We start from the raw sequence: 12749 nt of genomic DNA on the forward strand, positions 1-12749 counted from the left end.
TTTGTTTCCAGGTATTGTCATGTATCCTCTCAAGGTTGGGGAGCAATCTGTAAAGCCAGCTGAAGACAATCATTGTTTGTTTCCTATTCCTTGTATAGAATTTCCCTAGGGCAGAAAGTCTTTGTTCCCTCCTCCCCAGCCCTGTGGAAAAGTACAAAATTCAAAATGGATTCCAGAATCAGGCGGCTTGGTCACGTCTTTGTAGGTCCAAGCATACCCCAGGCTCACAGGAAAACCAAGACTGTTCACAGATCATTGTCTTGAGCACCAGGCCATTAAGTTTCTTAAGTACCTCTAATGGCATTCGCATACCTAGATTAACAAACAGGTTTATGCTACATAGTTCTAACTTCAAATACAGGAATGATACTTGCACATAAATAAAATACACACACTCAAGGATTACAAGCTCTCCAGTGACTGGCCACATGCCCTATTTTGCATAAAACATATTTGAGTTATGCATATTCATATTCAAACATATATTTTCCATTAAAAATATGGGAGTGTAGTGTCACAGCTATCTTTTTTTGTGTGTGTGGTGTGCCCAGCACGACAGAGCCTCAGTCTGTGGGGGGAGGGTCTTACTGCTTCTCCAATATCAGAATTAATAATCGTATCATCTCTACCCTTTTTCTATTTCATAGAATAGACAACTCTGACGGACAAGAACAGAATTGCTCCTCTGTGATGAATGGAGTCCCACAGTAGTAGTTTATGTTTTTTAAAACAAGAGATGCACAAAGAAAGAATGAAAGAGAAAGCGAGAGAAATACAGGAAGTCTCATGTTTGTAACATTCTAGGATGTGCTGTGAGTTTGCTTGAAATACAACCTCTTCCATGGTCATTTCTCTGAACCAATATTGTGAGTAGAGACCTCCATTCTTGCAAAAAAATCTGTGACAAGTCATTACCAATTGCCTGCAGGTTGATCAGGCAGTGGAGTTACTCCTCATCATGTCCCTTCCTACACCACAGTTTTCTGAAGATGTGGGTTGTGCCCACGAAAGCTCATGATCCCATCAACATGTATCGTTGATCTCTAAGGTGCTGCAAGACTATTTGTCATTTTTAAGTGTTTCCAGTTACAGACTAACTCAGCCACCCATCTGAAGCTTTTCTATACTGCCGACAGCTGTTCCCTAACCCATTTACACTTAAACCCAGTTGATCCTGCCACTTCAATGAGAGTTATGCATTTATAACTCATGGCCTATCCAGGCCCATGATGTGTAATTTACACCATGGTCTACATCTAATGCAATACGCCCAGAGATTGCCATGGGAGTTCCACCTGCCTATTTCAGGCAGGAGTTTGCCTGGGTCTCTTCTCCAAGTCTGCCCCCAGCTGTGGGTGATGAAAGCTGAGAAACAGGCTTCCTCCTGATGCTTTGGTATTTTATCCACCACCACACTGGACTGCTTCATGACATGATACTGAACAGTAATTTGGGGCCAGATCTGTAGCTGATGTAAATCAGCATCGCTCCACTGATGCCAATGAACTGATGCTGATTTACACTAATTGAAGGTCTGGCCCTGTCATGGCTATTTCCCCACTTTAACACTTTGGCTACGTCTACATTGGCATCTCTTTCCGGAAAAGGGATGCTAATGAGACGAGTCGCAATTGCAAATCCACGGGGGATTTAAATATCCCCCGCGGCATTTGCATTTACATGGCTGCCGCTTTTTTCCGGCTTGGGGATAAGCCGGAGAAAAGCGCCAGTCTAGACACGATTCTCCGGAAAATAAGCCCTTTTCCGGAGGATTTCTTATTCCTACTTTGAGTGTAGAAAGTAGGGGGTCCTCAAGAGATCTTAACAATACCCTGCCTCTAGAGGGTTCTGTTTTTAAAAACACCCTAAGGTCACCGATTCCCTAATCTTGGAAGGTAGCTGCCACCATCCAAGTGAAAAAACAAAACAAAACACTTTTCTTCTTGAATCCAGGAAGAAATCACTTGCCAACTTCTTCCACCACAAGAGATCTTGAAAAAAAAAACAGGACACAAACTGTAATCTCTGAGCTGACCTCTCAGTTTAGTCCAGGACACAAGAATCAGATCATAGCCTTCAAAAAGGTGACTTTATTAACAAAACGAAAAGATATACTTGGTAAAGCATACTTGGTTGCTAGATGTTATAGAGCAACTGAGAAAAAACAGATTAAAGCACAGAGAGTTGTATTCCTGGAATTCAGCTTTAGTTACAGTGTACTGAGGGAGGGCACATGGACTCTGCACAGAGGAATCTAACCAAACAACAAAACTAAGAAAATACCCAGATTGTGTCTAACTAAAAACATTCCCTGTCTACTCACGTTTCTGTACTGCCAAGGTCCAGTCCAATTTTAGGTCTGATATTCTTTTCTAGGCATAGTACTCTTGCCTGGTTTAATTCATCTTGTTTCCCCAGCTCCTGGTATGAACTCCTCAAAAGTCAAGTAGCAGACAGATCCCCTTTCAATTCAAATCTTAACATTGTCTTCCCATTGATTCTCCAGGCTCCCTGCCAACACTTCCGAACTCCCTGGGTTTATCCCTTAAGTTACTGAATGCTGGGATCTTTAGAAAAGGACAGTGCCCCTTCCATCCATCACAGACCCTTGGAGGACTTTAAGTGAACCTTGAATGTTCCCAGTGTGGTTCACTTGAGAAATGAGACCGGGAAGTCTCTGTGGCTGAAACTCCAGGCTACGTCTAGACTGCAAGCCTCTTTCGAAAAAGAGTGTCTAGACTACAACCAGTACAGTTTGCATTACATAGTGCCTTTTTTCAAAAGATCACTTTTGAAAAAAGGAGTTCTTCCTGGTAAAACGAGGTTTTCTGTGGTCAAAAAAAACTGCCGTGTTCTTTCGATTTACTTTCAAAAGAATGCAGCAGCAGTCTAGATGCAGCGGATGTTTTTTTCGAAAAAAGGCCACTTTTTTTGAAAAAACCTTGTAGTCTAGACACTCCCCCAGAGTCCAGAACAACTCAAGCTCTATCACCTGCCACAAACTGTGCAGTTCAGATTCTTTTTGCACACCTCAAACTGGAATAGAACTGGGTACCCCAGGAATGCAGGATCACAACTTATAGAAATGTAGCCATGTTAGTCTGGTGTAGCTGAAACAAAAAACAGGACTATGTAGCAATTTAAAGACTAACAAGATGGTTTATTAGGTGATGAGCTTTCGTGGGTCTGGCCCACAAAAGCTCATCACCTAATAAACCATCTTGTTAGTCTTTAAAGTACTACATAGTCCTGTTTTTTGGATCAGAACTTGTTAGTGTTTGTGTGGCTATGAGGTGTATCATGGGTGTACAGCAAATGTGTGATACAACACAATTCACAACAATTAGTCCCCTGGTTGGGATAGCTTTGATACCAGGGCATCCTGTTTGGCACCTCATTTATGATAACCAGAGGCTTATCATATGTAGGTCCCAATATGATTGAGAAAGGGCATCAGTAATGTTATTCCCATTTAATAAATGGGGAAACTGAGGCACAGAGAGGGGAAATGACTTATTCAAGATAACCCAACAGAACAGACAGGAATAGAACCCACATCTCTGTCCAGGGCTCAATCTACTAGGCCATATTGTGTAATGGATAATTAGAGACTAATATATAATTCAGTTTCTCAATGTCTCTGCTGTACACCACAAGAGTTCGCAGGACTGAAAGGTAAATTCCAGATTCTGTGGCTATTTCATGGACTGTTCTGCTTCACCTTTGCTCTAACCATCCGCTGAGGAATTGGGGAGAGCAACTGACCCTTCCATGGTTACCAAAAGCAGAAAGAGAGACCTGAAAAAGCAACCAGCCCCAACGCTCTGCTAGCAGAACAAACAACAAGTGGCAAAATACGTGGGGGTGGAAACTGACCACAGCAGCAAATGCAGCTCCTCAGACAGCCGGTTCTCATGTATTTTTTACATGATTGGTCCTTTGCGGCAAACATGGTTGTTTGTCTTGTAGCCTGTGGTTTTATTTTACGGTCAGTCTCAATTAAATGTTGTAAAACATAATGTAGAAATAAAAATCAGTCAAAACAATGACAGTATCTTTCCCTTTGTCTAGGATTTTAACAGACTCGTATTAGAAAAGATGTAATATAAAATGAATGGAGATCAGTTAAGTTTGGCAGGGAGCAATAGTCTTTAGGATGACTTTTCAACCTTGCCTACAAAACTACGTTGCCTGGCTCCTATTGATTCTAGAAACCCTACTCCTCACCTGCCTGGAGTTTTAAGCCTCAAAAATACTTTTGTAAATCTGCTTGTAAGAACCCCCTACATGCCACTGGGAAAAAAATGGGCTTCCTCCTCCAGGTTCCTAAATTACCTTTTAAAACATGACTTAGGCTCCCAAGTGATTTAGGTGCTTCTACCCCAATGTGGATGCATTTCTGTAACAACACTAGCTACAGCTATGACTTCCTTAATAAACATTTGTAATAAGTTTCAGGCAGATACACCAAAAAACAGCTATAAGAGAGGGAGGGAGCAGAGGTGCGTGGAAATGGTGATCCCAGTTAAGCTGCTAATCCAGCAGCCTTTTCAAACCAAAGAGCCAAACTCCATCAAAATTCAGAACAAGCGACCAATAAAGAGCCGTATTAGAATGCCCATTTGCATGTCTGAAAATATACAATGTAATATTAATCATCATTGACATAGTGATTAATAATAGCATCAATGAAACATTGTACTCACAGACTTTATTGAATAGGACTTCTGCTGCTGCATCTTTTTGCACGGTTCTTTGAGGTTTACATTGTAAGTGGTCGAATCCAACTTCATGAAGGCATTCAGGCTGTCTTCTGTCAATCTTATGGAAGCAAGTTGGATGTGGGGGTGCAGGAGTCTGGGTTGGAATGTATGAGGGGCTCGGGGCAGGGGGTTCAGATGTATCATGGGCTCAGGGCACAAGGTTGGGGTGCAGGAGTGTTATGGCAGGGGGTCGGAGCTGTGGGAGTCCAGGAGTCTGGGATATTGGAGCATGAGGGGCTCAGGGCAGAGGGCTCAGATGTATGATGGTCTCAGGGCACAAGATGGGGAGGTGTTGGAGATATTTAAGAGCACGCGCCCGAAAAAAGTCCCCAGCATAGAAAGCAGGACTCAGGAGCAGGGTCAGAGCATAACACAAGGATTCAACACTGAATTTGGGCCCTTGATTGGTATAAACTCTTTGGAAGGGATGGGTATGGACTCTCGTACTGGGCATTTAGTTTTGCTCTCTCTGGAAACAATTTTGCACAGAAAACGAAGGAACGTGCCTTATGCACATATCTGAAATAAGTGCCCTGAAAGTAGGTTTTGCCCCAAACGTTCCCAGATGGAGTCGCTCCATCACATTTCCATATTCTAGCTCCACCCAGAGGACTCCACCCTCAGCCCTTTCCTTGGTCTATCATTTTAATGAAACATTCAAGCTAAGTTTTCTTTTGGCTCCTTTCCTCATGTTCTTCAGTTTTCCGGCACCAGTGTGAAATTGATGCTAATCTCATCTGCATCCCTGAAACATAGGACTGAAGTCAGAAGAGAGTCTTGTTATGGGCATCCAATTAGAACTCAACAGATCGCAACAGCCTCGCATACCATGCTGAAAGTCAGTCTGAATTTGAATTTCTTTTCTAATCGATTTCACGGGCAAAGGAATATTCTTCCACTGGCTTGCTCTGCTGGCTCTCGCAGTACAATTTTCAACTGGGTTATCAATACCTTTCTGCCCTCCTTTTCTGTCACGCATCTTGTCCCCCTGATCTTCAAGAGGAAACAGAACATTTTCCTCTCCACGTGATAAAGTCTTTCATCAAGTGATCCATTAGCTAGCAGACGTCTGTTTGTCTCTCAGCATCGCCTCTTCATGACTGAAGAAAGGCACGAGATGCTTCACCAGGCACTTGGGATGCTTCTAGTCTATCTGCACAGTGAGTATTTTAACCTGATTTATTTCATGCTTGTTTTCTACCACTTTAAAAACAATTAACTCTATACACAAGAATCTTCTGCCATTCCAAGAGGTGCTAACATTGACTTGGGAGAGAGACTCTCACATCTTTCAATTCATTGACTGAAATCTTGAGAGAGGTGATGAAATATTGTGTTTTGAAACAGCTGAATGCGAGGTGCAAACTGCTTGAAAATAGTTTCTGGATAATATTGTGCATTGGGGTGCAAAATCAACTCTTTTTTGCACATTTATTGCATACAAGCTGATGTACTTTTCTGCAGATGATCAAAAGCAGAATTTGAAACACCAGAGGCTTAGTTAATACATGATGCTCTGACGCAAAATTTAATCAAATTAAAGTTTATTATTGATTAGGATAAGCAGAAGTGGGCACTTGTACTCTTCTGATTAAGGCAGGGGACTGAAGTCTGAACCCCAGCAACTGATCTCTGTTGTTACATGACATTAATTCCCGCACAGGCTACATGAATCCTAACACATGGCTAGAAATAGAGAAAAATTAAAATGAGTGAATTAAACGTTTTGTTTATTCTTGGATCGTCTGCTCCATATAGAAGCTTCAGGGGGGTAGCCGTGTTAGTCTGTACAGGATAAACTTAAAAAAACAAAAACTGGTCTGGTTGCACTTTATAGACTATCAAAACATATAGATGGTATCATGAGCTTTCGTGGGCACAGCCCACTTCTTCAGATCATCTTTGGTCATCTGAAGAAGTGGGCTGTGCCCACGAAAGCTCATGATACCATCTATATGTTTTGTTAGTCTATAAAGTGCTACCAGACCAGTTTTTGTTTTTAAATCTACTCCGTATAGTTATTGGAAAAACCCAGCCTTTTCCAGTGCTCACTGTACACACGTTCTTCCCCATCTAGTGACTGCTTCGGAAGAAGAGATACAAATCCTGCAAAGCCCAACAGAGCTATGGCTGACCTCTGGGAAGAATGCACAGCTGGACTGTAAAATATCAGAAGAAGAAGTGAGCACAATGTGGTACAAGGAGCAACAGAATGGAGGTTTGCAGTGGATTCACCAGAGTTCCAAGTTTAACTCTTCCGAGGGAAAATACTCGAGTAAAGTGGACATCACAGCAAAAATGTATTCTCTTATTATCAGTAATGTACAAAGAAATGACTCAGGGGTTTATTATTGTGGCCTCTTTTCCTTTCTGTATCTACAGCCCAACTTTGGGAATGGGACCAGACTCGTTGTCACAGGTGAGTTTCCAGTGGCTCAGAACACTGAGATGCCAATGCTAGGGGCTGTTGTGAAAAAAAAAAACCTCTTTTAGGGCAAGATTGTGACAGATCCCCCCAGTTTCATCTCTCAGCTATTGGTATTGCAAAACCAGGCAGCAAGCGAGCACAAGGGCTGGGAAACCAGGAGACACAGGTTTTGTTCCTGAATCATTGGGCATGGAAGGGGTAAGAATTTTTTTAAATCAGCACCCAAAAGTTGTCATTTAGGTTCCCAAACAAATGATCAGGTTTCTAAAGTGATCTGATCCAAATGCAGATTTGAAAATCTGGGGCATTTTGGAAAAATCTGACCTTCGATTTCTCTGCCTCATCTGTACCAGGCGGACAACGGGTCCCTTGGTAGAAGCACTTTGAGATCTAGGGATGGAAAGCACTGTATCTTTAGAACTTCTCACAGTTGCTGACCAATCCTACTGAAACTGCCTGAGTCCAGGACATGGGATACTTCCCCCCACCCCTACTATCCTTATAATAAGACTTCAGTATTAACCAGATTTTTTTCCCCCAAGTAGTCACCAGGCTTCATGAAATGATTCCCCCCCCATGTGTCCTTCACACATAGGACTCTTCATTCTGCAGAACATATGAACATAAACACAGACTGTACATCTAGTGACAGCTATCGATAGATTTGATCTGCATTCCGGCAAGAGATTAGTTAAGGCGCTACTAGAGACTGTGACTCAGACTTGTGGAATGTCCATAGTAGGAATTCTTAGCCAAATTGTTATGTCCAAGGAAGAATCGCTCCTTTGCCAGGATTTTCATAGCTAGATCTCAAGAACACTTTGCAAAGGTGACTCACATAATGTCCCCAAGTTGACTAAAGACACACACCAAATCAGAGCTGGGGCTATAGTTCAGGTGTCCTGTCTCCCAGGCTGGTGTCCTTCCTTTGTGTGTTGTTCTGAATTGAACACGCTGATGATCCTCAGCAAATAATCCACGAAGGCCAGCTTAGGGCAAACTTCCGAGCAGCGTCGGAGGGGGGGAGCCTCCCAAGGCGGATGCCCCAGAGGGTTAGACACTGACAACGAACAACTACACAAAAATGAGAAGGCTAGTTAAACAGAAATTAAAAGGTACAGTGACAAAAGTAAAATCCCTGGAAGCTGCATGGGAACTTTTCAAAGACACCATAATAGAGGTCCAACTTAAATGTATACCCCAAATTAAAAAACACAGTAAAAGAACTAAAAAAGACCCACCATGGCTTAACAACCAAGTAAAAGAAGCAGTAAGAGATAAAAAGGCATCTTTTAAAAAATGGAAGTCAAATCCTAGTGAGGAAAATAGAAAGGAGCATAAACACTGCAAATTAATTGTAAAAATGTAATAAGAAAAGCCAGAAAGGAGTTTGAAGAACAGCTAGACAAAACTAAAAAAGTAATAAAATGTTTTTTAAGTACGTCAGAAGCAGGAAGCCTGCTAAACAGCCAGTGGGGCCCCTGGACAATTGAGATACAAAAGGAGCACTTTAAGATGATAAAGTCATTGTGGAGAAACTAAATGAATTCTTTGCTTCAATCTTCATGGCTGAGGATGTTAGGAAGATTCCCAAACTTGAGCCGTACTTTGTAGGTGACAAATCTGAGGAATTGTCACAGATTGAAGTGTCAGAGGAGGTTTTGGAAGTAACTGATAAACTTAACAGTAACAAGTCACCAGGACCAGATGGCATTCACCCAAGAGTTCTGAAAGAACTCAAATGTGAAATTGCACAACTATTAACTATGGTTTGTAACCTGTCCTTTAAATCAGCTACTGTACCCAGTGACTGGAAGATAGCAAACATAATGCCAATATTTTAAAAGGGCTTTAGAGGCGATCCCGGGAATTACAGAACAGTAAGTCTAACGTCAGTACCGGGCAAATTGGTTGAAACAATAGTAAGGAATAAAATTGCCAGATACACAGAAGAACATAATTTGTTGGGCAAAATTCACCATGGTTTCTGTAAAGGTAAATTATGTTTTACTAATCTGTTTGAGGTTAACTAATGAGGTTGTCAAGGCTAGGTGTGACAGGGTTTAAAAGAGAACTGGATAAATTCATGGAGGTTAAGTCAATTAATGGCTGTTAGCCAGTATGGGTAAGGAATGGTGTCCCCAGCCTCTGTTTGTCAGAGGGTGGAGATGGATGGCAGGAGAGAGATCGCTTCATCGTTACCTGTTCGGTTCACTCCCTCTTGGGTACATGGCATTGGCCACTGTCGACAGACAGGATACTGGGCTGGATGGACCTTTGGTCTGACCCAGTAGGGCTGTTCTTATGTTCTTAACTTGCACAGACAAAGCCTTGGACATTTCAAACGTGCTGCGCTCATGGGGAAAGGGCTGGGGGGCACTAGCTGAGCTACCACTGGCAGCTCTTTCCAGTCTCTAGTTTCTGGGACTCTCTTTTAGATGCCTCTGAGCCGAGACTTTCCATTCTGGCACCCTCCGACCCAGGGGATGCTGAGCTTCCCCATGATGTGCCCCTGCTCTGCCTGCTCTCAGATTTCACTCCCCCCTGGAGTGTTCTCTGGGACACCGGGGAGGGGCCGTTGGAGGGCCAGACGGATGCCGGAGCCATAGACGGGGAGGGGATATTCAGCATCTGGAGCCTAACGACAATCCCATCCGAGTGGTGGAACCAGGAGACGAGCTGCACGTGTACGGCCAAGGAGAGCGGCACAGGAAGACACATCAGCGCTACCATCGCCATGGAAACAGGTCCAGTATCGTGTCCTCCAACCTCACCTGCCTCCCTGGGCACTTATCCTACGCCCCTCACCATGGCACTGTTAGTCCCAAGAAGAACAGTTCCTCTGTCACGATTTTCACCGTAGTCTCTGGGCACCGAGTGGCAGCAACATCTACTCGCAGCTAGAGAAATAGAATCAGATCATTTTGCACAGCCCTTTTCCCTGTCCTTTGTACAACCCACTGCCTCCACATCCAGGACAGCAGCATGCTACAGCTCACAGAGCAATGTGCACGGCGCGGTAAGGAAAGATCCTCTCTTTGCCCAGGAGGCGGGGTGGGCGATAGAGATCTAGGGCCCTCCTTTAACAGGAGTTTTCTGTACTCCGCAGAGAGAAAAGACGCTGCGGGCTGTGAGATTGTGTTCTATGCCGGGCTGCCCTGTATTTTCATCCTGCTCCTGACCCAGCTGCTGATCTTGCTGTGGAGAAAGCGCCCGACCGGAGGTAACTCAGTCAAAACTCTCTCTGCCATAAAACAGTCGCTCACCACACATTCGTGTAACTGGCCCTTTGTTTCACTTATCAGGGAGAGCTGTGCAAACAGGGAATCCAGTACGGGAGAGGCAGATCCCACAGGTAAATGGCTTTTTCATCTTTTGGTACATCACTGTTTTTCTACTCTAGTATTTGCTAGGGATGTCTGTGGTTAACCAGTAAATTGGTAACGGTTACCATTTAACTGGTGGTCCGACTGGGCTGGAGCAGCCCTCTACTCACCCCTGTTTAAGTGCTTAACTCGTTAAATTTAATATTTAACCGATTGAATGGGATTTTACATCCCTAGTATCCACACCTTACCTCCTGATGTCTCATTTGAAGGTATCCTTTTCCGCCTTCTTGAAGGAAGTGTCGTGTAGGGTTATTGGTACAGAACAACTCCTGGGTCTGGTGTAATACACAAAACTAATAATTATATCCTCTCTTTCCTTTTGCTATTTCAGACGGAATACGCCACTCTGCCGTACAGGGACCAAAATGCTCCTCTGTGATGGATGCAGTCTCAGAAAGCGGTTTACGATTTTTTAAAACAAGCGATGCAAGGAGAAAGGGCGATCGAGAGAGCGAGAGGCACGGGGAAAGTCTTGTGTTTGTCAAGATGTTTGTGTGATGTGAGTGTGCTTGAAATACAGCCCCTTCCGTGGTCCGTTCTCTGGACACGTCGTCCAGGCTGACATTGCCATCCTTGCACAACCCCACACAGGGTCACTGGTGCGGGGACTACAGGTTTGTGGGATGCTGGCTTTACCTCTCCTCTCAAACATGTCACCATAATGCCATCTCAGATTTCATTCACCCCGCGGGACATTCTAGCCACTCACGGGTTTAGGTCATCCAGCTCTGACAACTTCTTCCATCCGCCCATTCTCACCGCAGCCCCTACCTGTTCTCTTTCAGGGCCCTCTCGTGCTTTCCCTCTCCCAGGGTATCAGACTCCCACAGAACTGCCTCAGGCAGCCTTCAAACCCGCTGTCCTGATTGCAACACCCCCCCAGGACTTGTTGGGGACCCCAGGCCCACCCTCAACTCCTGGTTTGAACTCAGGGACCATCAAATCAGCAGCCAAAGTCTGCAACTTCCCACCTTGCTGGGGCTTCCCTGAGACTTTTCCTCCTCTGCCTCTCTCACTGCACCGCCCCTTGCCTGGGTACATTTCCTTCAGGACTTGGATCAGCAGGGTTATTTCTGGATCACTTAGGGAACTCAATTACCTTTAGTTGTGGTCTATCCACTTAACTGACCCCTTGTCAGCCTCATTCCCCTGGCACTAGCCTAGGCGGGTGAACTCCCCCCCCCCATGCCCCCAGCATGGGCATTTGCTGCCAACTCAGAACCACAGAATGAAGTTTCAGAAGCTAAGCAGGCGATGCCACAGCCCACGCTAGTGGAGGTTTCCCATCCAAGCCATGACCTTGTGTAGAGGGAGCAGGAAGCGACCTTCAGCTACATTTTTACACTGGGTGTTAAGCTTGAAGTTCCTCCATGCCAGCTGCACGTACCTAGCCCAGAACCTATCCTGGGAAGGATGCTAAGATGTGGCTGAAAAAGTAGCTTAGGATTCTGACATTTTTTTAAAGGTTCCCATTAGCTCCTCATAGTCTGTGGCTTTTGCTCTTTTTCCAAGGCAGACTAGAGAGGCCAGAACCAGCCTTTATGTCTACACCGGGTTTGGTGACAAAAGTGCGGTCGACATGGTAAAGTCACCAAAACGGAAAACTCATCACACCTGGTTTTCTACTAACCATTGTCAAGATGTCAAGGCCTGATTGCTAGTGTTCCTGTCCATGGAAAGAGCAAGGTAATGTGGGTGGGCATCCCACAGGGCCTGGCATCACCTTCAGTCGCTAGGCACTTGGGACATTTTTCACTTTCCCATAATGCCTAGCACTATCCTGCGCATTCCCCATCAGCCATCTCTCTGCTTCCCAGTTCTCTTGGGGCATCTGGCTTCCTTGAACGACAGTCCTTTCTGCAAGCTCCAGCATCTGCTGTGAGAAATCCCAGGCCTCTCTCCCCTGTTGTGTTCAATGTGCGTTAGACATCAGGCCTTGCACCAGACCGACTTATGCACGTAATAGCAAAGACGACGACTCGGATGCGGATGAGCAATTTATTAAAGTGTTTAACCACCTTGAAAGTTAGGAAGTTTTTCTAATGTCCAACCTCTGCCTCCCTTGCTACAGTTTAAGCCCATTGCTTCTTGTCCTATCATCAGAGGCCAAAGAGAACAATATTTATCCCTCTTCCTTGTAACACCCTGTAACAAAATACTTGAAAACAG

The 12749-nt window shown here is 44.4% G+C and overlaps 1 protein-coding gene across 1 annotated transcript; it reads left to right on the forward strand.

The window, feature by feature from the left end:
• The first annotated feature begins 3634 nt into the window (after positions 1-3634).
• Positions 3635-10594, forward strand: LOC142819721 (uncharacterized). The gene is made up of 5 exons (XM_089772709.1): positions 3635-3675; positions 6740-7182; positions 9630-9938; positions 10301-10414; positions 10497-10594. The coding sequence occupies exons 1-5, from the start codon at positions 3635-3637 to the stop codon at positions 10592-10594; spliced, it is 1005 nt and encodes a 334-aa protein (XP_089628835.1).
• The last annotated feature ends 2155 nt before the right edge of the window (positions 10595-12749 follow it).

This window comes from Pelodiscus sinensis, chromosome 22, assembly GCF_052426305.1.
Source record: "Pelodiscus sinensis isolate ZL-2025 chromosome 22, ASM5242630v1, whole genome shotgun sequence".
NCBI classification, from domain to species: Eukaryota; Metazoa; Chordata; order Testudines; family Trionychidae; genus Pelodiscus; species Pelodiscus sinensis.

What these genes read in the sequence shown, in the direction of transcription:
- LOC142819721 (XM_089772709.1), top strand. Translation starts at nt 3,635, where the DNA reads ATGTCTCTGCTGTACACCACAAGAGTTCGCAGGACTGAAAG. An exon ending in GACCAGACTCGTTGTCACAG is followed by an intron (nt 7,183 to 9,629) that starts GTGAGTTTCCAG and finishes ACTCTCTTTTAG; the next exon opens with ATGCCTCTGAGCCGAGACTT. An exon ending in GAGAAAGCGCCCGACCGGAG is followed by an intron (nt 10,415 to 10,496) that starts GTAACTCAGTCA and finishes TTCACTTATCAG; the next exon opens with GGAGAGCTGTGCAAACAGGG.